Source organism: Cygnus olor, chromosome 27 (assembly GCF_009769625.2).
Source record: "Cygnus olor isolate bCygOlo1 chromosome 27, bCygOlo1.pri.v2, whole genome shotgun sequence".
NCBI lineage: Eukaryota > Metazoa > Chordata > Aves > Anseriformes > Anatidae > Cygnus > Cygnus olor.
The window spans coordinates 5,590,212-5,613,879 of record NC_049195.1 but is presented as its reverse complement, the minus strand read 5'-3'; the positions used below and the strand labels follow the sequence as shown (position 1 = coordinate 5,613,879).

The 23,668-nt window shown below is 58.0% G+C and overlaps 1 protein-coding gene across 1 annotated transcript in view; it reads left to right on the top strand.

Moving 5' to 3' along the window:
- The window catches only part of LOC121060445 (ankyrin-1-like), a 64,829-nt gene that overhangs the window by 32,599 nt on the left and 8,562 nt on the right, over positions 1 to 23,668 (top strand). Inside the window, 37 exon segments of the mRNA XM_040538243.1 lie at positions 2,367 to 2,468; positions 7,569 to 7,667; positions 8,702 to 8,800; positions 9,482 to 9,580; positions 9,694 to 9,879; positions 10,018 to 10,116; positions 10,643 to 10,741; positions 11,081 to 11,179; positions 11,611 to 11,808; positions 11,927 to 12,025; positions 12,398 to 12,496; positions 12,775 to 12,873; positions 13,064 to 13,261; positions 13,440 to 13,538; positions 13,624 to 13,722; positions 14,801 to 14,998; positions 15,211 to 15,309; positions 15,697 to 15,795; positions 16,117 to 16,215; positions 16,320 to 16,412; positions 16,653 to 16,725; positions 17,103 to 17,126; positions 17,937 to 18,039; positions 18,331 to 18,478; positions 18,700 to 18,797; positions 18,885 to 19,109; positions 19,528 to 19,682; positions 19,889 to 20,100; positions 20,227 to 20,431; positions 20,605 to 20,701; positions 21,055 to 21,283; positions 21,460 to 21,585; positions 21,673 to 21,792; positions 21,926 to 22,010; positions 22,262 to 22,336; positions 22,910 to 23,041; positions 23,239 to 23,385. Of these exon segments, the coding sequence (XP_040394177.1) occupies positions 2,367 to 2,468; positions 7,569 to 7,667; positions 8,702 to 8,800; positions 9,482 to 9,580; positions 9,694 to 9,879; positions 10,018 to 10,116; positions 10,643 to 10,741; positions 11,081 to 11,179; positions 11,611 to 11,808; positions 11,927 to 12,025; positions 12,398 to 12,496; positions 12,775 to 12,873; positions 13,064 to 13,261; positions 13,440 to 13,538; positions 13,624 to 13,722; positions 14,801 to 14,998; positions 15,211 to 15,309; positions 15,697 to 15,795; positions 16,117 to 16,215; positions 16,320 to 16,412; positions 16,653 to 16,725; positions 17,103 to 17,126; positions 17,937 to 18,039; positions 18,331 to 18,478; positions 18,700 to 18,797; positions 18,885 to 19,109; positions 19,528 to 19,682; positions 19,889 to 20,100; positions 20,227 to 20,431; positions 20,605 to 20,701; positions 21,055 to 21,283; positions 21,460 to 21,585; positions 21,673 to 21,792; positions 21,926 to 22,010; positions 22,262 to 22,336; positions 22,910 to 23,041; positions 23,239 to 23,385 (4,615 nt within the window).

Genomic DNA, 23,668 nt, shown 5'->3' with positions numbered 1-23,668 from the left:
CAGGAAGGGTCCCACCACCCCTCTGCTTCAGGGCGGGTGTTACCTGTGAGATGCCGGGCTCCTGGGCATGTCTGTGGGGCTGCTTGTTGTTGCCCTTCCCAAGGTGCTCTCTGCAGCTCTGACCTGCTCACTGTGCTTGGCAGCAGGCATCTGCTTTCTGCAGGCAGCTTGCTATTAAATATCCTGTCTGACACGATAATGGAGAGAAAATGAACAAATTCCATTAGCGGCTGGCGATCCCTGCAGGGTCTGTGTTGGAGCAAGGAGTAAGATGGTATTTTTAGAGAGAATGCAATGTAACTTACTGGCTCTCTCAAAGCTGGGGAGTAGATAACCAAGGAGGGGGAGAGGGGACACCAGGCTCAGGTTTCAGCTGAGGTGCCGGACTATGGCAGCACGAAAGGGCAGGTCCCGTCCAGACGTGGCTGTGAGTATACAATGCACTTCTCCTTCGTGCACAAACCTCTGCTTTGCTTTTCTGCTTGCTTCCTGCTTGTGGTCTCCGCTGCTGGGCGTGCTGGGGCTTTGGGAGCCCCTTTGCTGCCAGAGCCTGTCAAGTCTTACCATTTTAATCTTCGCGGCTCCATGTGTGTCCTGTGGGTGGGAGAGTCTGGCTGAGCTGTGCTTTGAACTTCCAAGGGGGTTGCTTCCAAAGGTCCGTGCTGTAGCTGGTGTGCCTGCAGCATAGCTGGGGTCCTGACCTGAGATGCAGAGGCTTCCAGCAGGGTCTGAAGTTGGAAAAGCTCTTTGCACTCAACCTGTTGGTTGAAGCTGTCAGTGTTTCCTCACTGGGATCCAGGCACCAATGTGCACTTCTAAGGGCAGTGCCGGCACTGCCCTCTGCCTTTTACAGCAGATCAGCATGAACAAGCAGAGAGCGCTGAGGTGCCACGGTATGTCTCCTCTGTGCTTGCAGCCCTCCACAGAGCTGGCAGCCCTGATGTGTATTTGAGGGCTCCTCCCAGACGGGCAGGGCTCTCCTCTGGGTGGCAGCACACAGTGCCAGCTGGCTGAGGGCATGCCTGCTGCACGTGTTCCCCGGCACACAGAGGCTGCGCGCCGGCACGGGGCATGGCAGCACTGCCCTCCTCCACCTGTCCCTTTGTCCTGGACAGGGCCGTGGCACCCAGCCACCGCTTGTGGGAGCCACAGCTGGGTCCTGCGTGGGGGACCAGGACACCCTGTCTGTGGGCCTTCCTTCTTCGGGGGGTAGCAGGGCAGTGGACCCTGCCATGGGCTGCATCTCTGGGTAGGAAGGTGAGAGCAGAAAGGATGGAGGAGGGCAGGAGGCAGCCAAGTGGTGCTGCTCCGCTTTCCAAGTTGGAATGACTGAGGCTGGGAGGACAGGGGTCCTGAACCCACCTCCTGCACCATCCTGCCTAGGTCTGCCACCAGCGCTGTCCTCAGGCTGCGCTGCTTCCTGCGCCTGTCCCAGGAGCTCACTAACCCTGGATGCTCCTCCACAGCTGGGCTGTGGTTGCTGAAGGGTGGCTAGTTCTGACAGGACATATGCTCACATAGCACAGGAGGTCCCTTGGTGACTCCAGCATGAGTGGTAAGAAAGGGGCTCTGATTTTCTAACAGAACGGAGGGCAGGGGAGGGTGTCCTGCTGCCATGCAACAGATGTCTCATGGCTCTGTGCTGCAGAGAGCCCTTTGGGCTGGACCTAGCAGGCAGTCACCAGCTCATGGTTCCAGCCACACAGAGCTGTCACTGCATCTCCACCCTGTAGTTATCCAGCTTTTGGTGAGCTATCTCGTGGTCTTCGTTTGCTGCCTTAACTGCTAAATAGTTTTGCTCAAAGTATTGCTGCATCTTGCCTGAGGTGGCTGTCTTAGTGGTGCAGGGAAGCACTGCCTTGTTGCAATTTTCCTGGCTGCAGCATGTGCAGTCAGGGTCATTGTCCCCGATGACACTGTGGCTTCCCAGTGGTTTCTGGAGGACAGCAAAGGCAGGTTCACTAAAGCTGCATTCTACTGCTTGTCCATCGCTGCTCTCTCTCAGCCAGGACACAGAAGCGTTTGCTGGGCCAAGGGAGGCTGCCATAGCTGCTGCGGTCCCCTTACAGTGTCCTCCCTGCCCTGCCAGCAGCGCTGGGATGAGCCATGGCCCCGTGTGGCTCTCCTCCCCCTGCTCAAGGATGCTCTCCACCTTGAGCTCCATTCCCAGCCCTGCCCCATCCCGTCTGATTCGGAGCATCTCAGCTTGTCCCAGCAGTGCCCACCTCCACCTGCCCAGCCTCTGCCTGTCCTGCCTGGTCTCTGTAGCCACATGCTCTGCAGCCAAGGGCCAAGGTGGCCCCATGCTGATGATGGGGGGAAACAGCAGGAGCCCAAGCCTCACGGTTTTTCTTTTTTTCCCAAAGGCCGATGCTGCGACCAGTTTCCTGAGAGCTGCAAGATCTGGGAATCTGGACAAAGCCTTGGATCACCTCAGGAATGGGGTAGATATTAACACCTGTAACCAGGTAGGTGAAACCCAAAGGGGTTCTGGTACCACCTCTCACTCATGTGAAAACATGCCATGCGGTGGCTCTTCCCAGCCCAGGTGACAGCCACCACATCCCTTCCTCACTCTTCCCTGAAGGATGGGGACAGGGATGTGCCCTATGGCTGCCTGATTGCTTGGCCCTGCTCTGGCAGCGCCTTCCCTGATCCTGGCATGGAGCAGAGTATAAGTGGGCAGGTAGACACTGTGGCAAAGCAAGTTTAAAAACCCTACAGGAGACGTGCCTGGATCACCAGCCTGGGTCGCTGCCATATGGCAGCTGTTCTGGGCAGGCACTGCTTGGAAGAGGCTCTGTGCAGCCCCCAGCCTGTGTCGGCTGCTGGGCAGGGACTGTCTGGCCAGAGAACAGCTCTGGACCCGTGGGCTCTGGGACAGGGGGAACTGCAAAAGCTGAAGACCCAGGGTGCCTGGCAGTGCTGTCTGAAGGGTAGCAAAGTGCATTGGCAGGTGGGAGAGCAGAGGCTTCTTCGGGGCCACCAGTGACTGGGACAGCTGGGAGAGGCTCAGCTGTTTGTCAGAGGGCAGAGTGAAGAGTGTAGCACCACGCAGGACTCACTCTTGGGGTTATCTCTAATGCTCGGGCTTTCAGATGCCCAGAAGCTGCAGCTGCACACAAGCAAAGGATGTTTGCAAAACTCCAGTCTTGGTGGCATGCGAGATGCTGGGCAGGTGGAGCCCTCCCCCCCCAGCCCAGATCAGGGACAGCTCTGCCACAAGAAAGATCTGCAGGCTTGTACATATTCGACATTCCAGAGGAATGGCTTGCACATAATTGACAGAACATTTTGTATCTGTGCAGCTTCCAAATGCAAGTGGCTCAGCCTGAATCAGGGTAGGTGCTGCAGGGAGAGACTCAGGGGGGCTTGGGCTGAGCAGGATGAACAGACAGACGGCACTGTCAGCTACTTTCCAGAGCAGCAGTGATGCTGGGAAGGCTGACTCGGCAGGTAGCACAAATGGACCTTCACCTGGTTCAGTATCGAGTCCCCAGGCCAAGTGTGGTTCAAAGCTACTGACTTGTGCACTGCAGTGGCTGGTGCAGTTACTGCAGATAGGTTGCCCCAGGAAATGTCTCTGTCTCCTTTTCTTTTCTGGCTGACAGTGGTGTGCAGAAATGCTGGGCTTCTGCAGGCCTCTGGGGCATGTTGCAGATTGCATTCTCCTCAGCAGGACACTAGAGGAGGCTTGGGGAAAGCTCATGAGGTGTCTCACTTTGTTCCCCAATGTGTTATCTGGATTATTGGTGGATAATCAACATCCAGATAATCTCAAAAACTCCTAGGATTGTGTGGGCGTATATGGGATTTAGATCAGAGGGGTCTTGTATGGAAAAGAATTAGAAAACTTTCTGTTTCAGCCCTCTGAAAATGAGCTTTCCCTTGGGCTCCCATGGGTGGGCTCAAGGCTTTGACCCCACGACCTTTTTGGAGATGTATAGGGTTTGAAAAGAGGAGAGGCCAAGTGACACGCTGTTAGCACAGGGCTGCAGGGTCTTGGTTGGCACTCATCACTGCGTACAGATATGCTTGTACCTGGCAGGATCTCCCAAGTTGCTATGCTTCATTTGGGGATTTGGCCTGCTCATGAGACCCAGCTGCTGCTTCCTTGGGCTCTCTCGGCGGAGAGGAGCGCCTGTACTTGCACCACAGCAGTGGGCCAGGCACTGGAAGCAGTCCCACTGTTCTGGCTTCAACTGCTCAGCCACAAATGAACAGACACAAAAAGTTGGGTAATGTACTCACGCCTCCCTTACAGACCGCTGAGAGAGCACGTCCCAAGGAGGAGGGGGACCCTGCTGCTCTCGTCTGTGCTGTGCTCCTCCCCATGAGGGACTGAGGATGTGGCCCTCTGTGGTATGCTTGTTCACGCCCCATGCGTGCAAAGGCTGGAGCAGAGCCTGGTGGTGGAAATCATCTGGCTTTGTCTGCTCAGAAAAGGTTCAGTGAGGTACTGCGGCTGTCCGGAGGAGAGGGGCAGGAGCAGGGTGTCTGTGCATGGCCAGGCTTACCCACACCTTCTGAGATGGGAGCCTCCACACACAGAGCACGCCAAGGATGTTCACTCGCTGCTGATGACAGCCCTAAAAGCAGAGGAAGGATTTCTACGTCCACGGCTTGGGTGCTGCTAGTGCAGAGGAATAGATGGGTCTGGAAAGGGCTCTGCATGGAATCAGAACAAAGACAACCAGGCACGAGCTAAAGACAATAGCTTTGAATTTCTTCCTCACCCAGAGGTCCGTCATCAGCTGCCTCCATTCACTGGTACGAGTCCTGCTTCCAACCAGATTTCTACAGCTGGTGAGGTGATTTAACACTTTGACGAGGAGCACGAGGCCGCAGCATGATGAGGTGCTTCTTTCAGTGATGATGTCTTTGCACTGGTTCCTGCCATCTCCCTGAGGTTAGATGGCACTTTGGGGTTTCCTTCTGAGGAATATCAGACCTGTGGGAAAGGTCCAACCTCACATGTCCTGTATAGAATAAAGAGGGATATATGTGGTCAGACCTATCCCACAGGTCCTGTATTCTTACACATGTGCAGAGACCTTGACATGCCATCTGATCTTCATCCTGCCAATTCCGTCCTCTTCATTGTTGCCATCTGCATCAGTGTCCTCAGTGTCCTTCCTGTGTTCCAAACCCATGCACACTTCCCTCTCACCTGTGAGGAGCTGGAGGCTGAGGCTGAGCGGACCTTGCTGCCATGACCCTTGCCAGTAGTGGTCAGAGGGGTGCCAGGAGGTGGTCTCTGCTGGGGTGGCCAGCCGCAGTCCTGATGGGAAGCTCAGGGCAGGGCTCTCTTCGGGGCCAAATTCTGAAATGAGGCACAGCAATGTGGAAGACCTCGCTGGGTGCAAAGTCACATCTCTTGCATTTTTCTGCAGGGCTGTTTGTCGCATTGCCAGCCAGTGCCTGGGATTTCTGGGAAGCGTTTGCAGCAGTTAGCGAGGGGAATACAGCACCTTTCAAATCAAACACATCCCTTGGCGGTTTTGGGTCAGATGAGCTGTCAAGCCAAAGCAAATGTGCAAAACAGCCTGCATTGTTCCTGAAGCTGAAATATCGATGGGCCACTGGGAAACAGTCTTCTGTAAACATTGCGCTTAGCGCTGTAAGGCCAGAGAATAATGATTCCTCGCAGGTTTTCAGCTTTCAAAATGTTATTTATAAATCCTTTGTGTAAAAGGACATATGTGCTCAGGAGAGCAGCTCAGCATCCATGATCTTGCCCTCTATATGTTTTGTTGCATGCATGACTGTAACAGGGTGCGTGTGTCTGTGGTCACTTATCCAGCTTGTGAGCTCAGGGAGGTGAGGGTGCCAGCAACCATGGGAATGGAGCTGTGCAGGTGTGTCCCAGTCAAAGAAGCTGGGCTGGACCGAGGTGATGGTCTATGTGTAGCCAGGCCTGGCTGGGGACCATTTCCTTTCAGTGGCCCTGTTCTGTGAGTGCTGCAGCATCCCCGCTTCATTCCCCCTGGGCAGCAGGCCCCTTGTGCTTGGGGCTCCAGGGAATGTTGGAGTTGGTGTGCTGAAGAAGCCTGTGAATATGTACATTTTTGCTGTCTGTGCAAATCAGACAAATTTATGACGCCAACTGTGATCTTGGATGGCTGGTGTCTTGAGCAAGAGGGAGGTAGAAAACCTTTTTACAATATGATAACCCACTCTGGAAGCTGTTGTAAGTTTAACTGGAATGCTGAAGGTTGAAACTGGAGCTTCCCCTGGAATTTTCTGTGCCCCTGCCTGCATTCAGGTGGGGATGAAGCAATTCTGTGACGTGACCTTCCAGTACTCTACAGAAGCTGGAACAGATGGTTAGGAGGTGGAGTGCTTGGGAAGGACTGTGTGCTCCCAGGGAGCTGGTGGATCTCTGCCATGTGAGCGAGTTGCACAGGGGTGAGTAAGAATAATGCATCCATCTGGGAGAAGCAAGGCACTTTTCCCTTGTGGGGGAAAAAGTGCCATTTGAAAGTGCCTGCAAATATTTAACCTCTTTGCCAGCAAATATCGTAGCCCTTCTGTTCACATCTGGGAAGTGGAAGAGGGAGTCAGAAATAACGAAGCAGAAGCTATCTCAGCAGCCTCTGGGGTGCTGGCTGGCCTGACCCTGACTTCCGACAGCCCAGGGATGTTCCAAGGGCATTCTCCAGCCCTTTGCTCCTGGGGCTGTGGTTTCATGTGTAGGAAAAAGGAGAGGTGAACTGGGGCACCTGCAGAGACCTTCCCAAGAAGTCACCTGCATTGGTTGAGAGCTTCTAGGAGCAGGCAGAGCTGAAGAGTGGCACAGCCAATGCTTCCCCAGCAGCCTTTGCTACAGCTCAGTGCCAAGGGAGCAAAGCAGCCCCTGTGCTGGGCATGGACAGCAGGACGGAGCCGTTGGTGGGCGGTCTGCAAAGCTAGCTGCTAGACTGGAAGCTCCTGAACTGTTATGAGTTAAATTCAGCTGCTACTTGGATAAAACCATTGTGCTAGGCAGAGCTTCTCACTGCACTTCTGTCTGTGTAAATGTTAAATTTTAAGGTTTGTACGCACACTTACACAGTGTGTACATCCTCCTCACTCTGGGCCATCCAGAGAGCTCAGCTCTGTGTTTTAGCTGTGGAAGGCATCACTGTGGGAAGTGATCTCAAGGATGGGCACCTCTGGAAAGTCACTGAAGCGGAGTCAAGAGTTGACATCAGGGATGTGTCAACTGAGACAGTGTTTGTGGGGCCACACACACCCACTGAGCTATGGTGACGTCCATCCGTAGGAAACAGTCTACAGGGGCCGCACTTCTTGCTCATGGGGAAACCTCTACATTAATCAGCAGCTCAGCGTGCAGGGCTGCGTGCAGTTCCCCTGGCAGCATGGAGCCGACTGTGGCTGTCGTGCTGATGCCAGTGTAGGGCTTGAGGGCAGGACAATGATTCCTGCTCCCGGTAGCCAGAGCCCTCTCCAGCACAGGCCAAATACTCACAGTCCAGTCTGTACAGGAGCTCAGGGCAGATGGTTCCCTGGAGAGCCTCAGCCCCATCTGGTGACTAATGCCCCTCTCCCACCTTTGCTCCCTCCAGAATGGGCTGAATGCCTTGCACCTGGCCTCCAAGGAGGGCCATGTGAAAATGGTGGTGGAACTGCTGCACAAGGAGATCGTTTTGGAGACAACGACCAAGGTGAGGAGAATGGAGTCTGGTCACGTTAGTCACTACTCCACAGTTTGCCGTTGCTGCCAGACACGCCAGTGGCAGATGGGCAGTGAGTCAAGCTGTTTGCCTTTCGCTGCTTGGAAGGCTGTGCTGGTGGCAGTGCTGCTAGGCTGGGCGACCAGGACCTGCCTTCGCTCCCAGTGAGTGAGAGGTTCTGCCCGTGCCTCTGCCCCTTGGGGGCCACAGGGGCCACTATGAGCTCAAGAGGATAGTAACAGAAGCCACAACCTGTGCTTGTGCTGTCCTTGCCTCTCCACATTGGCTGCCCGCATACGTCAGCCCTCACTGCCCCAGGGCAGCCCCTGTGCACTGCATAACTGGTGTGGTCTTGGTGCCATTGTTGCAAGCCTTGAGAGCTCTGGAGCTCCATGGATCATTGCCTCCCTGCATCACCATGGCGAGGCGTGGCTCTCACTGTGTGACAGGTGAGACAAAGGCACAAGCAAGCTGGGCTGAAAAATGAGCAGCCTCTGGCACTGCCCAAAGGGCTCTGGGAGTGGGCCTGGCGTGCCACCTCTCCTGTGCTCTGGCACGGCTCGGGGTGTGGAGCAGAGTCTGGTATTCTGCCCCCACCACCTCAAGGCACAAGTTGGAATAGCCTGTGTCTGCATTTTCTGGCCTGCTTATCCCTTAGCTCTGCTGGGATGCCTTGGCTCCCAGGGCACACTCTGCAGTTTTGCCTGAAGGCTGCCAGCTCAGCTCCCCCTTCTTCCCTCCCATACTCACCTCCTGGTGCTGGAGATTTGCAGAGGCTGACAACGCACGCAGCTTTTGCTGCCAGTAACCTCATGAGAAATATGAGATCATTCTCTTCCCTGGCCAGCAAATATAAGTCTACAGCAGGGATGGGGCACGGAGCTCAAGATGCATGGTCCCAACCTGGCCAGATGCTGCCAAATGGCAGCAGCCCTGTTTGCATGTGTGTTAGTATACATGTCAGGCCCCTCTTTTCCCAGCTGGGTTGTTCCCGCCCCTGAGTGCTGCCCTGTGGTGTCTTTCAGAAGGGAAACACAGCACTGCACATCGCTGCCCTGGCTGGGCAACAGGATGTGGTCCGGGAACTGGTGAACTATGGGGCCAATGTCAACGCACAGTCGCAGGTAGAGTAACATAGGCTGGGGTGGGAAAAGCCCCCAGCATGTGTGGTGGTGGTGTTCTCGTGGTGAGAACTGTGCCCAGCATGGGTACTTGAGCAGCCCTTTACAGTTCCTCTCTAGTCCTGTTCAGGGTCAAGGATTGCTCTGCCAAACTTCCAAACGACCACGAGGGTGTGAGTGGGTGGGGAGGCTTGAGAGAGGTGGGAGATGAGTCCCTCTCTGGTGGGAGTCCATGGCAGCACACACAAGCATGCTGAACCCTTCCTGGGAGGACTCATGGGTGATGCTGACACAGCTGTGAGTTTTCCTGCAGCCCTTGCATGTCTGCACACCATGCCTCCTTTGTTCACTCTTTTGTGGACCTGGTGGGGCTGCAAGCCCTTCAATGTGTGCCTGATGGGAAAAATATCCCCAGAGTTAAGGGAGTGTAGAGGCAGAGAGTGGAAGGCAGTGTTTTATGGGCTGACTGCTGAGAAGCATCTCCTGGTTCTTTCTGGATGTGGGGGGCCTTTGGCTCCAGCTTTCCGATTGCTCCAATGTTGCCACTAGATTTTTACTTTACTCACTCACAGTGTGTGTGATTTTTCCCCAGTTCAATGAGCTGAGGGGGTGGCTGTTGGTGGGGTGTAGCTCTGCAAGGATCTGGAAGAAGGGTTGTATTGATGTGCACGGCTCTGTTTGCAGAAAGGCTTCACACCCCTCTACATGGCAGCGCAGGAAAACCACCTGGAAGTTGTCAAGTTCCTGCTGGAAAATGGAGCCAACCAGAATGTAGCCACAGAGGTGAGGTCCTTGGGGAGGACGCTGCAGCCCTGCTTATTGGGGCTGCTCTTGGATGTGCCAGATGCTGATGTGGCTCCTTGGCTCTCCCCCTCTCACCTGCCTCTCTTTGTCAGGATGGCTTCACGCCACTAGCTGTGGCTCTGCAGCAGGGACATGAGAATGTGGTTGCTCACCTTATCAACTATGGGACAAAGGGTAAGGTCCGCCTGCCCGCCTTGCACATTGCAGCCCGCAACGATGACACCCGCACAGCTGCCGTGCTGCTGCAGAATGACCCCAATGCTGACGTCCTCTCCAAGGTGTGTGGCTCTCCCACGCCATATCTGGGAGCTTTTCCACATCCCCAGGGAGAACAGCAGCTTGGTATGCTGTATCTATCCATCCTTTCAGCAGAGAGCATGTGTCTGGCTGGGCTGATCCCTCCTTCTTTCCCCTAGACTGGATTTACCCCCTTGCACATTGCAGCCCACTACGAGAATCTCAGTGTGGCCCAATTACTGCTGAACCGTGGAGCCAGTGTCAACTTCACACCCCAGGTTAGTGCACAGTGGTGTGGCTGCTGGAACTGGCACTGCCCCAGTACGAGGGGAGGATGCTGTGACTACCTTCCATGTGATGAACAGCTCCAAGGGTCCCTTGGAGAGGTGGCACTGTGCAGAAGATAGCACACTGGTACCTGTCTGAGGGTTTGCCATTAATAAGCCGCATGGGACTTTTCTACTGCATCTCACCTCTGTCACAGCTGTGCTCTTGGGACCTTGTGTCGAGGCTGAGGGAAAGCTGGTGCTGCCGTAGGGCAGAGCTTATGCCCCTGTAGTTGGTGTGCCATTTCCAGTCACACGGGTGCAGACAAACCCACAGCCTGGCACTTTTCTGCGAGCCCTGTGCAGCTTCTGTTCCCAGCTGGAGACCGGGGCAGGTGCCCACCCCCTGGCCCAGCTGTCCCTGAGCAGAGATTTCGACGTTTCTTGCCCTCTGTTGTTTGCCCCATGCTTCCTGGCAGCCCTGCAGGGGAAAGAGAAGGGGTTGCTCCCTTTAACAGACTGCCCTTCCTTCTGTCAGAATGGGATCACTCCCCTGCACATAGCCTCCCGTCGAGGCAACATCATCATGGTACGGCTGCTGCTGGATCGCGGGGCCCAGATAGAGACAAGGACCAAGGTGAGACCCTTTCCGAATCACCAGCAAGTGCGCGGGTCTCCATCCCCAGGCTCCCTGTGCCTGAGGAGCACTGCTGTGCTGTGCTCCCCAGCACGTACCCCGTGAACATCATGCTGGGGCATGACCACAGGTCTCTGGTGCACTGAGGAAATGGACCAGTTTTTTCAGTGCTACTTGCACAGGTTGAAGGGATTGAAGGGAGGCTGCATGCATGGCTGATGTGCCTTGGAGACTGAGGGCAGGCTCAGTTTTGCCTTCTTTTACAAACAAGTCACAAGTCTCTGTTCTTTCCTGACCTTTCCTTGCCCATGCTGAGCCTCTGAACCCTTCTCTCCCCAGGACGAGCTGACCCCTCTCCACTGTGCAGCTCGCAATGGACATGTGCGAATTGCAGAGATCCTGCTGGATCATGGGGCTCCCATTCAAGCCAAAACCAAGGTGCCCATGGGACCCTGTGGGATTGTGCTTGGTGTTAGGCCCTGGGATGGTGCAGGGGTCACAAGCTGTGTGCAGTTGCTGGATGCTCTCCGTGGCTGGGCCAGGGCTGAGCTTTTAGTCACCAAGGGGCAAGGAAATTCCAGACCTCCTCCTTGGCCCTCACTGGAGCCTTTTGCTAAAGGGCTACATGCTCTGGGAAGGGGGTGGCCTGGGGACAGCCTGCCCCATGGCAGCAGCTCTTCAGGTCTTGCCCTCTGCTCAGCATTGCTCCCTTGTAAGTCACAGTAGGGCACCTGCGGGCTCCTCTCCGGCAGCAGCTTGGGATTACCGTGTCCCTTCTGCCCAGAGCTGTGGCCCAGGGAGCGGCGGGGCTTTGTGAGATGCCCACTGCACCCCCAGCCCAGCCCTGAGGCCCTGCTCCACGGTCACAGAATGGCCTGTCGCCGATCCACATGGCAGCGCAGGGTGACCACCTGGACTGCGTGCGCCTGCTCCTGCAGTACAGCGCTGAGATCGACGACATCACGCTGGACCACCTAACGCCGCTGCATGTGGCCGCACACTGCGGCCACCACCGTGTGGCCAAGCTGTTGGTGGAGAAGGGGGCCAAGCCCAACTCCAGAGCCCTGGTGAGCAAGGAGGGATGGGCAAAAGAACAAAAAAGGAGGGAGGGGGCTGGGGATGGAGAAAAAAAGGGGGAGGAGGAGAAGTGTGTTTGCAATTGACTGTCAGTTGGTTTGTCTGCAGAATGGCTTCACACCCCTCCACATCGCCTGCAAGAAGAACCACATCCGGGTGATGGAGCTGCTGCTGAAGACAGGAGCCTCCATCGACGCTGTCACAGAGGTGGGTGGGCTGCAGGCCGGCCCCAGCTTTTCTGCTGCTGCCCAGGCACAACAGGCAATGCTGCAGGGGAGGACAGCTTGCTGCCTCTGCTGACCCCCATCATCTTCTTCCTTGTGGTTGAGAGCTCTTCGCAGCTCAGGACCTGCTGCTTCTGGCAGCATCTCCCCACAGCCTGCTTCCTGCAGGGCAGGCAGCTTCAGGGGGCAGCAGCTCTCCGTGTTGCCCTCAGCTCACCTGGGGGCTGCCAGGGGCCTGGCAGGAGACACGGGGTTTGCCTGTGTGTCAGAGCATGCCCAGGGGTGGGAGCACAGGAAGAGGTGTTGGTGATACCATCAGCCCCCATCAAGAGTCTTGACCCCCTTCTCTCCACAGTCCGGCCTGACCCCTTTGCATGTGGCTGCCTTCATGGGGCACCTGCCGATTGTTAAAACCCTGCTGCAGCGTGGAGCATCTCCTAATGTGTCCAATGTGGTGAGTCCTGGCCTGGCTGGGGCTGCGGGGGCTCACTATGGGGGGGTGCAGCAGGAGGTCAAGGTTCCCCGCATCCTGCTCTCTGCTCTCCTGGGAAATCCCTGGTGCCCCCTCTCCCTCCTCACCGCCCCCCCCCCCCCACCTCTGCTGTCAGGAGGAAACACTGGGGGCTAGAACAAACTGGGGGCACTGCTCTCCTACACTTGGACCAGAAGAATGACTGCAGGAAGGCATGTCCCCTCCCATGGCCTCACCACTTTAACCTGTCCTTGGTGCAGAAAGTGGAGACGCCCCTGCACATGGCAGCCAGAGCTGGGCACACGGATGTGGCCAAGTACCTGCTGCAGAACAAAGCCAAAGCCAACGCCAAGGCCAAGGTAGGCAGGGAGATCCTGTGTGCCAGTTCGGCGCTGGGAACAGCTGGTGCTGGGTGCTTGCTCTCGCCTGCCCAGGGCCCTGCCTGCCAGGGGCTGTGGAGCATCAGGGGTTGGGCCGGGGCCCCTTGGGCCCTGCAAGGAAGGGACAGGTCCAGACCCACCAGCAACAGCCTCTCTGCCTCCCTCACAGGATGACCAGACTCCTCTGCACTGCGCTGCACGCATTGGCCACACCGGCATGGTCAAACTCCTTCTGGAGAACAATGCAAACCCCAACCTGGCGACAACAGCAGGGCACACGCCCCTGCACATCACGGCCAGAGAGGGGCATGTGGACACAGCCCTGGCCCTGCTGGAGAAGGGAGCCTCCCAGACCTGCATGACCAAGGTAGGCTGCTGTGGCTGCTGCTGCAGTAGGCGTGATGTGGCTGGGTGGGCTGGCAGCATGGTGTCCCTGTCACAGAAGGGGCAGCTTCCTCCTGTGCTGCAGCACCCCTTCCTGTGCTTGTGCCAGCATTCTCCTTGTCATCCCTGTACACCCTGTGATGGGCTGCCTTTCTCCTCAGAAAGGATTTACCCCTCTCCACGTTGCAGCCAAGTATGGGAAGGTGGATGTGGCAGAGCTGCTGCTGGCACGTGACGCTCACCCTAATGCAGCAGGAAAGGTGAGGGTTGCTCTAGGGCTGTGGGAGGAGTGAGTGGTATGGGGAGAGGCTCTGTCTCACCGCTGTGCCCTCTCCCCCTCTGCAGAATGGCCTGACCCCACTGCATGTGGCTGTGCACCACAACAACCTGGAGATCGTCAAGCTGCTGCTTCCCAAGGGGAGCTCCCCACACAGCTCAGCCTGGGTAAGACTGGACGTGGTCCCGTTTCTGTGGGGATGTCGTGTGTGTCCAGTGCACTCCAGCTGTAGATGGCTGTGCCCTGTCCTGCGTCACCCCTCAACCGTGACACCCTCCAGTGACCCCTATGGCCCTCCGTGCCGACTGCTCGTGCTGGCCCATCCCCTGCACCGGCAGGGGTGCTGAGCAGTCATCCTGTTCCAGCAGAGCAGCTGTGTCAGGGATGTTCCCTGCTGGCAGCCTGGTGGCTGTTGTTGGGGACGTGTTTCCATGGCAAGCCCTGCTGAGCAGCGCTGCGGTCTGGCAGTTTTGGAAACCACACGTGAATGTTTGCATGCAGCTGGGAAGCCATGAGTCAGAAAAAAAACAGCAGCTTGTGAGCGTCTCAGGCTCTGCCTGAGCATGGGGAGCATTTCCCTGTGGAGCAGCCCAGCAGCCTTGGTTTCCACATTGTTTGCAGAAGCTGCATCCTCCCAACAGACAAGCAGCCACCAGTGCCAGCTCTCCCCATCTGGTTCTCCCCTCTCCCCTGTGTGGCTTCTAGCAGACCTGCTGGGCAGGCATCAGAGCAGCTGGTGCTGGTGCCGATCCTCCTCAGTCTGCGTCACCAACAGTCCACATCACTGTGGGCAAGGGGTGTCTGTTCTGCTTCTGGCACACAGTAGCACAGGCAGTGCTCAAGGCCCCGTGGCCTCTGCCTGAATATTAATCCTGTGAGTCCTGCTCCACACGTCCGCCCGGCATGTCCTAGTAGGTGCCTGCCTGCCCTGGCTCTTGCTGCCCCAAGTGGCTGTATGCTAGAAATTAATGTGAGGAAAACCTCAGGACTGCTGATACCAGTTGGACCCAAAGCCTTGGAAGCCCCTCGACTGATTTGGCTGGAGAAGCAGGATTTGCTCAGTGGCAAGTGGCCTCAGTGGCAGGACTAGTTGCTGTCAGGGAGATGGTTCAGGCGTGAGGCTGTGTCCCTGGCTCTGGAGGTAGCTAGGAAGGGCAGGCCTGGCCTGCAGAGGTGGGCTGGTACCTCCTGTCCTGGCAGATCTGCTTGGTGTTTGCTGAGCACTGCAGTGGTCTTCTCCCACAGAACGGGTACACCCCCCTGCACATCGCTGCCAAGCAGAACCAGATGGAGGTGGCCAGCAGCTTGCTGCAGTACGGGGCTTCTGCAAACGCGGAGTCTGTGCAGGGAGTCACCCCCCTACACCTGGCTTCTCAGGAGGGGCACGCGGACATGGTGGCACTGCTTTTCTCCAAACAAGCCAACGGCAATTTAGGCAACAAGGTAAGTTGTGCTGGTGCTTCCTGCCAGGCTGGAGGTGAACTCCCTGGCAGGCAATAGCAGACCCAGTGCCTCTCTGCATCCAGGCAGCAAGGCCCTGGCCAAGAGCACAGTGTTGGCCAATTTGCCACGTTGACAACCCAACTTAAGAGGCTCTGCTGGTAGAGCTGCAGTGCTTCCACTGCCACCATGCAGGTGACCTGCTCTTTTTGCAGAGTGGCCTGACTCCTCTCCATCTCGTGGCCCAAGAGGGACATGTGCCAGTTGCTGATGTTCTGGTGAAACACAGAGTTACAGTGGATGCAACAACCAGGGTAAAGTAGTGCATTGGTCATGGCTGGGATGAAAAACACTTGGGAACTACTTCTAGGCCTGCTGCAAGCAGAGCCTTGCTTTTCTTCTTTGTGCAAGAACTTCCCCCCTTGCAGGCATCCTTGTGTCTTGGGGTCTCTTCTTTCTCTTCCCCCCACCTCACTGCAAGAATGCTTCTTGCCTGCTCCCACAACTCACCCCTGTCTTCCTGGGCACAACGTGGTGTGGTCTGCAGTGTGGCCTCAGCCCTGATCCTGGGCTCTCAGGCAGCACCAGCACACATGTTCCATGCTTCAGCTGTGGGGGCTTGCCCGTGGAATCAGCATACCCAAGACAGAAGGGCAGAAAGCACCACTGAAGGCAGGCTGAGTCCCGATCTTGTCTTTCAGATGGGCTATACCCCGCTGCATGTGGCCAGCCACTATGGGAACATCAAACTGGTGAAGTTTCTGCTACAGCACCAGGCTGATGTCAATGCCAAGACTAAGGTACAGTGATGCCCTGTGCTCTAAGGACCCCTCTGCCCTGGGGGAACAGAATGCAGGTTGATGGGAAAGCCTTTGCCCACCCCTGCCCCCATGACCCCTCCACCTTGCTCCAAGCCCTCCTTTCTCCATGACTGAAAGCTGCTGTAGTCCACCTACAGCCCCGGGCAGGTGCTGGGTCCTGCAGATCCCTTTGTTCACCCCAGAAAGTAGAGGGGAAGACCTCGTCCTCTAGGCATGAAGCATCATGTGAAGCCTGGGGCGAGCGTTTCTTGGGCAGCAGAACCCAGAGCTGATGGCAGCACCCTCTGTCGTCTCCCGCAGCTGGGCTACACTCCCCTGCACCAGGCAGCACAGCAGGGCCACACGGATGTCGTGACGCTGCTGCTGAAGCATGGTGCCTCTCCCAACGAGATCAGCATGGTAGGAAGTGCACTCACCTGCACCTCCTCACCCTGTAGTGAGCTCAGGTGCTTGCTTGGGCTCCCTCATGGCTGCAGCTGACCCCATCCTCCCTCCTTGCACAGAACGGCACCACTCCCCTGGCCATTGCAAAGCGGCTCGGCTACATTTCTGTCACAGATGTGCTCAAGATTGTCACAGAGGAAACTGACATCCTGGTGAGCTCCTGGGCATGGGACTGGCGGGCTGCAGGACCCTGTGTAGGAGAGTTGGGGCTGGGATCAGCCAGGCGGGGGTCTGCTGGCCTTGGCCAAGCAGCGAGCCCCAGGCAGCAGCTGTGGTCTCACTTGGGGCAGAGGTTGCGTGAGTGCAGCCTGAGTGCCCAGGCATGGGGAGAGGAGCTGCGGGCGGCTGTGTGGTAAGGGCTGGCCTGCTCTGACTGTCGTCTGTTCCCGCAGCCAGTCAGTGACAAGTACCGCATGAGCTTCCCAGAGACTGTGGATGAGATTCTGGATGTGTCGGAGGATGAAGGTGAGGGGCTGAAGCTAGGTCGCACCCCCAGAGGTCTGCTGGCTGGGCCGGCACTGCTGCCAGCAGCCCAAGGGACGGGCACTGGGGTTGGGGGAGCTGCCTGGCCACACAGGGGTCTCTCAGAGAGGAGGTGGGGAGCCCACCAGCCTCCAGGAATGGCTTCCCCTGGCTCGGGTGCTCCCCTGTGCTGTGCGAGGGGGAGATACCTGGACCTCTCTGTGGCCCCGTACCCCGAGGAAGGTGTGCAGAGAGCCCTTGGGCACATGGAGCACCCCACCATGCTCCCTGGGGCAGTACCAGCTCCCAGCCCGGCTGCAGCTGGTCTGTTCCTGTTCCCTCCCACTGAGACCTCACTTTTGCCTCTTCTTACTTTGCAGGCACTGCTCATGTCACAGTAATGGGTATGAAACATGTCTCCTGCCCCAGCTCAATGGCCCATTTCACCCCATGGCCACTAACCATCTGCACGCCACCTCCATCTGCTGAGCCTTGTTGCTGGGCTGGTGCTAACCAGCACAGGCCCTGCCATCCTCTTCTGCCCATCTATGTCCATGCTGCTTGCTGTGGTGTGACTGCATGAACAGGGCTGTCCCCCAACCAGGGGGGCAGAGGAACCTGGTTCTGTGGCAAGCTCTGGTGCCCGTACCCAGCCACCCCATGCCGCTCTGGCCACAGCGGGGGTGAAGCTGAGCACTGGAGGGTCCCTGTGCTGCTGCAGTCCCCTCCCCATCACCAGGGCTGTTCTCCTGCTTTGGGAGGTGCTGGGCTCCTTCCTGCAGGGCTTTAGCACAAGCCCAGCCCTGGTGGACTCCTTAGCAGGAGTTAATTGGGCCAGCAGGTGGTGCTGGCTGGGCTTGTCCCCCAGTTAGAGGTGCACAGATGCACTGGACAATGCTGGTGAGTCCTTCATGTGACCCCCGTCCTGCCTACACCTGTCTGCAGTGCCCGGTGGTGAGGTGTCCCCAGCAGGCTCTGCTGTGTGTGTGGGTGCTGTGGAAAAGGGGTCGGCTGGCAGCCGAGGCTCCCAACAGCTACTACAGCTCCTGTCCCACTAACCAACAGCTTCGGCCTCTGTCAGAGGGAAAAGCCCCCACACATCTGGGGATGAATGTGTGGGGCCAGTGGTGGGAGCAGGGATGGGGACAAAGGCTGAGCTTCTGTGCTCCCTTGTCCTGCTGCCTCTGCAATGCTAAGCCAGCTCTCGGTTTCAGAGGAGGAGCTGATCGCACCGAAGCCCAGGACACCTGAACCCAGGGACCAGGAGAGCAAGAGGGAGATGCTGGAGCTTGTGACCAGGATGACACTGGAGCAAATGTATGAGGCACTGGATGGCAGAGAGGGAGTGAGAGTGGGGTGTGAGACCAGTTTGGTGTTGGGTTGGGATGCCAACAGGGCAGGGACAGCTGAAGGCCAGGAGTACGTCCCTGAGCCCCAGCAGCCATTGCAGCAGGCACAGCTGGTTGGTGGTGGTCTTGCACCAGGACATGTGTGGGTCTGTGGCTGAGTGCGCCTTCGCCCAGTGGCCCCAGGGCTTGCTTGGGATGGCTGGAAACTGAGGGTCCCAGGCCTGCCGCTGCAGTGGCTGTCACTGCTCTCTCCTACCAGGGAGGAGTCTCCAGCTGTCCCACAGGTCCCCTGTATTCCACCTGAGACTGTGGTGACCAGAGCAGAGGAGCCTGAGCAGTTAGGACCTGTGGAGACAGAAGCTGAGCAAGTCAGCCTGCTGCATGCGCCCTCGGTGTCCCCGCAGGAGGTGAGCATGGGACACAGCCTGCCATGGCCCCTGGGTCATTCTTTGCCTGGTGGACCCCCCTTCCCCGTCAGCCCAGAGCTAAAATGTGAGGTGGGCAGGGGGAACAGATCTGGTGGTACGGGGCTGCCTCGTTAGGGCTGGGAGAGTGCAGAGGGGGGAGCAGGCTCAGCACCCCCAAGCAGGACCCTGTGCCCATGGGGGCTCTTCTCTGCCTTACACAGCCCTCCAAGGAGTTCGATGAGGACTCTCTGATCCCCAGCAGCCCAGCCACTGAGACTTCAGACAACATCAGCCCAGTGGCCAGCCCCGTGCACACAGGGTGAGTGCCCGGCCCATGTGGCACCTGTGCGATGTGCGCTCGGCTGGCTGCAAGGCACCCAGCTGCCCCTGCCTCCATCCACTGCAGGTTCCTGGTGAGCTTCATGGTGGACGCCCGCGGCGGCTCCATGCGGGGCAGCCGGCACCACGGGCTGCGTGTGGTCATCCCACCCCGCGCCTGCGCCGCACCGACCCGCATCACCTGCCGCCTGGTGAAACCCCAGAAGCTGCCGGCACCCCCAAATCTGGCTGAGGAGGAGGGCTTGGCCAGCCGGATCATCGCGCTGGGGCCTGCCGGTGCCCAATTCCTCAGGTGAGCATGGCTGGAAATGGAGTGGATGGGGCTGTCCCCACCAGGACCATCCCTTAGGGCTGGGGATGGGCCTGGACTCCTCTGGAGACTGGGGACAAGACCTGTGCTGGCTGCTGCTTGTAGAGGTCTGGTGCAGGAGTGATCCCAGCTCTGGCCAGGCACAGTGCAATTTTGGGGTGGGTGATTGCAGCGTGATGGAGCAGTGGCAGCCACTGTGGCTGTGCTGGGGAAAGCCCTGATCAGCAGTGGCCTGCTGGGTGCAGAGCTCCATTTCCCAGAGACAAGGCTGTGAGGTGTCCTGTCTTCCTCTTCCCGTGGCTGTGTAGCGTGGCCAGGCATTCTGCCCACAGCCACCTTGCTGCCTGCAAATCCCAGTGGCAGCACATGGGTGTGAGCACACTTCCTTCCCTATCTGCAGCCCTGTCATCGTGGAGATCCCCCACTTTGCCTCTTATGGGCGTGGAGACCGTGAGTTGGTGGTGTTGCGCAATGAGAATGGCTCGGTCTGGAAGGAGCACCGCAACCTCTATGAGGAGAGCTACATGGACCAGCTACTCAATGGCATGGATGAGGGTGAGCATTGCCAGGGTTGGGGTTTGACACCAGGCGACTCCCCCCCCAGACAGGGCTGCAGCTGGCCTGGGAATGGCCGCAGCCGTGCTGGGAGATGGTGGGATGGGGCCAAACAAGGTGTGGTAGGTGCAGTTTGGAAGAAGTGGTGGGTGAGAGCCGTGGGCTTGGAGCATGGGTGAACACTGATGGCTGCGCTGCCCTTGCAGAGCTGGAGAGCGTGGAGGAGCTGGAGAAGAAGAGGGTCTGCCGCATCATCACTACCGACTTCCCTCTCTACTTTGTGGTCATGTCCCGGATTTGCCAGGTCTGTGACATGATCGGCCCTGAGGGAGGGTGCTTGAGAAGCACACTGGTGCCCATGGTACAGGCCACCTTCCCAGACACCGCTGTCACCAAGGAAGTGAGATTGGCCCTGCAGGTGAGCCCAGAGAACTCAGTCTGGAGCCTGGCTGGGCTTCTGTAGTCAGGGACAGGCAGCTGGCCCAGGCTGCATCCCAGCACTTGCAGGGGCTGGCCCTGACTCCCCCACCTGTGCTGCCCACAGGCACAGCCTGTGCCCGATGAGCTGGTGACCAAGCTGCTGGGGAACCAGGCGACCTTCAGCCCCATTGTCACAGTGGAGCCACGCCGGCGGAAGTTCCACCGCCCCATCGGCCTCCGTATCCCTCTGCCCCCGTCCTGGAAGGACAGTCCCCGAGACAGTGGCGAGGGTGACACCACCAGCCTGCGCCTGCTCTGCAGTGTGATTGGTGAGGGTGCTGCCCCTGCTGTGCGGGCACAAGTGATCTGGGTGGGGACGGGCTGGGCCGCTTTGGTGGGATGTAGCTCCTGGGAGTCAAGGGCAGGTTGCAGCTGTGCAGTGGGGAGAGCAGACCCCTGGCTTATGGAGGGGCAGCGTGCTTACCCCTGCTTTCTGCTGCAGGAGGGACAGCCCAAGCTCAGTGGGAAGACATCACGGGCACCACAAAGTTGGTCTATGAAAAGGAATGTGCTAATTTTACCACCAATGTGTCTGCCAGGTAAGTTGTGGGCAAGCATGTGGTGCAGTGGGGACACCTGCTGATCCTGGGGCCCTCTTGGGGTGCAGTCTGTGCTGAAAAGAGCCTCCAGCCCCTGTGCTCATTGGTTTCTGTGGTGCTGCCACACCCCCACATGCAGGGCAGTTGACTCTAGCCTTAAGACACCCTTGCTGCCTTGACACACACCAGGAAACACTGTGACACCTGGGTGTGCTGAGGGAAAGGGCCAGTTCTTGCACTTGTGTGCAACTCCCACACCCAGAACCCTTGTGGCAACCTCTGCAGTGCTGTTTGCTCTCCTGGTGTGGCTGGGGAACCAGTTCTGCAGCACCCCTGATCCAGCCCTCCCACAGGTTCTGGCTGGCCGACTGCCCACGCACAGCTGAGGCCGTGCACTTCGCCACCATGCTGTACAAGGAGCTGACAGCTGTGCCCTACATGGCCAAATTTGTGGTGTTTGCCAAGATGAACGATGCACGGGAAGGCAGGCTGCGCTGCTACTGCATGACTGATGACAAGGTGGACAAGACTTTAGAGCAGCATGAAAACTTCACCGAGGTGGCCCGCAGCAGGGACATTGAGGTTTGCCCCCAGCAGCATGCATGGGAGACAGCAGGGCAAGGGCAAGGGCTGCCTGTGCGGGGGGGGTGCTGATGCCAGTGGAGGGGCCTGGCCCCGGCCTGGAGAGGAGGGCTGGGGGTCAGAGGCAGGGGAAGCTGCCCTGCACAGGGACTTATCCTGTTTTCCCTCCCCTCCAGGTGGTGGAGGGGATGCCTTTGCATGTTGAGCTCTCAGGAAACCTGGTTCCTGTTAAGAAGACCACGCAGCCACGCACCTTCCTCTTCCAGTCCTTCCGGGAGAACCGCCTTGTCATCTCCATCAAGGTACTGGCAGGGTACAGAGCTGGGCTGCAGTGGGGCCCCTGCACCTGCCCTGTGCCAGGCCCCACTACCCGGCCTCTTGGTGCACAGGTCCGGGACAGCAGTCGGGAAGCCAGCGGCTCCCTGTCTTTCCTGCGCAAGGCCATGAAGTACGAGGACCTGCAGCACGTGCTCTGCCACCTCAACATCAGCATACCACCCTGCACCAAGGTCAGCATCTGCTCTTCTTCCTCAGCTGCCCCATGTGGCCATGCCGCTCTGTGCTGGGGCTGTGCTGGTGCCAGAGCAGAGCCACTGCCCTCTTTTCAGGCTGGTAACCACTCGGTTGTCCCCACTCCTGCAGGGAAGCAGCAGTGAGGAGCGGAGGAAGACACTGACACCATTGTCTCTGCGGGAGCGATACAGCATCCTAAGCGAGAGCAGTTTCGGTACACAGCCAGCTGGGTCTATTCAAGCCTCTCAGCACTTGCGGTTAGGGTAGGGGTACCCAAGCCAGGAAGAAGGGCTGGGCTGAGCCTGCTGTACTCACACGTGTGGCAGTGTCCTGCTCCCTAAGGGTTTCCGTGGTCCTGCATGCAGGGCTGTGCTGAGCCCCCGCAGCCAGTACCTCTTTCCCTCCCCCCCCCCCCCAGTTCAGGGTCCTGTGCAGCTGGAGTTGTGACTCCCTCTTCTCCTCCAGGCTCTCTGAGCAGCACCGACCGTGCAGACCAGAAGATGGTCGACATAGCAGAGCAGCTGGGCCTCAGCTGGGCAGGTGAGTCCACACTTCATGGCCCCAAGGATGCACGATGTGCCTTGAAACTGAGCACTTAGGAAGGCTGGGAAGATGCTGCAGGGTCTCATGAATGTGCTTTACGCTGTCCAGGGAGCTGGTTCCTGATGCAGTTTGTATTCACGTAGTCTGCACTAGCCCCTCTGGCAGGCTCTTGTGGCAGGTCCCAGCACTTCTGCAAAGCTGTGAGCATGCAATGAGCCTCCTTTCAGCCCTGCATGCATGCACAAGCACGTGCACAGATGCCAGGGGTTTTGGTCCAAGCTGTCCATATTACTGGAGGCCTAGCACTGTCGGTGCAGGCACACACCCAGCAGCAGTACCTGCATTTCTCCTTAGCATGAGATAGATGATAGTCACAGCCAGCCTAGGCAGAGAGGCTTCAGCCTCTGCCCCATCCCAGCTCCTGCTCCTGCCCATTCTGCCATGTTGTGTGGGATGTGGAGGGACTGTGCTGAGTCTGGCTGAGCCCTTCACAACATCTCCTGCCTTTTGGCTCAGGAGCTGGCAGCAGGCACCGAAGGGTGTGATGCTGAGATGTGGTGTCTCCCACAGAGCTGGCACGTGAGCTGCAGTTTGGGGTGGATGACATCAACAGGATACGTGTGGAGAACCCCAACTCCCTGCTGGAGCAGAGCATAGCCCTACTCAACCTCTGGGTCAGCCGCGAGGGCAAGAGTGTCAAGAGTGAGTATCTGTGGTGCCCTGCTGCAGGAGTGGAAATGGCTGGGCTGGCCGTGCAGCCTGTACGTGCTCAGGGCTCCCTGGCTGGGTTTATGCCACCAGTTCTCGTACACCACTGCCTGAAGGGTGGCTGGGGCATGGCTGTGTCCCCCCAGTGACCAGGCTGCCCTGCCTATGGCTGACACCAGCTTCCCTTGCAGTGGAGAGCCTGTACTCAGCACTGAGAAATATCGACCGCAGTGAGATTGTCAGCACACTGGAGGGCTCTGGCCGGCAGAGCCGGAGCCTGAAGGGCAGTTGGCGCTACGCGGACAGGGACTACTCCCTCTCGCCCTCCCAGATGAATGGTGAGCCCCAAGTCCTACACAGGGAATGCCAGAGGGCCCGGGGGCAGAGTCGCTGCAGACAGACTGGGGCTGATGTCTGCCCTAATCCAGGTGCGCTGGTGGCCCCTTAGGAGCTCAGTGGGTGTGAGGTGCCACAGGCAGATGGAGCCTTTCCAAGGGGGCCTGTGCTATGGGAGCCTCGGCCCTGCCATGCTATCTTCTCAGAGTACAGACATGTGGGGCTTCCTCCTCGCGCGGTACCGGTGTTGAGCAGTGGCCAGGGAGCTCCTGGAGCCATCTGTCC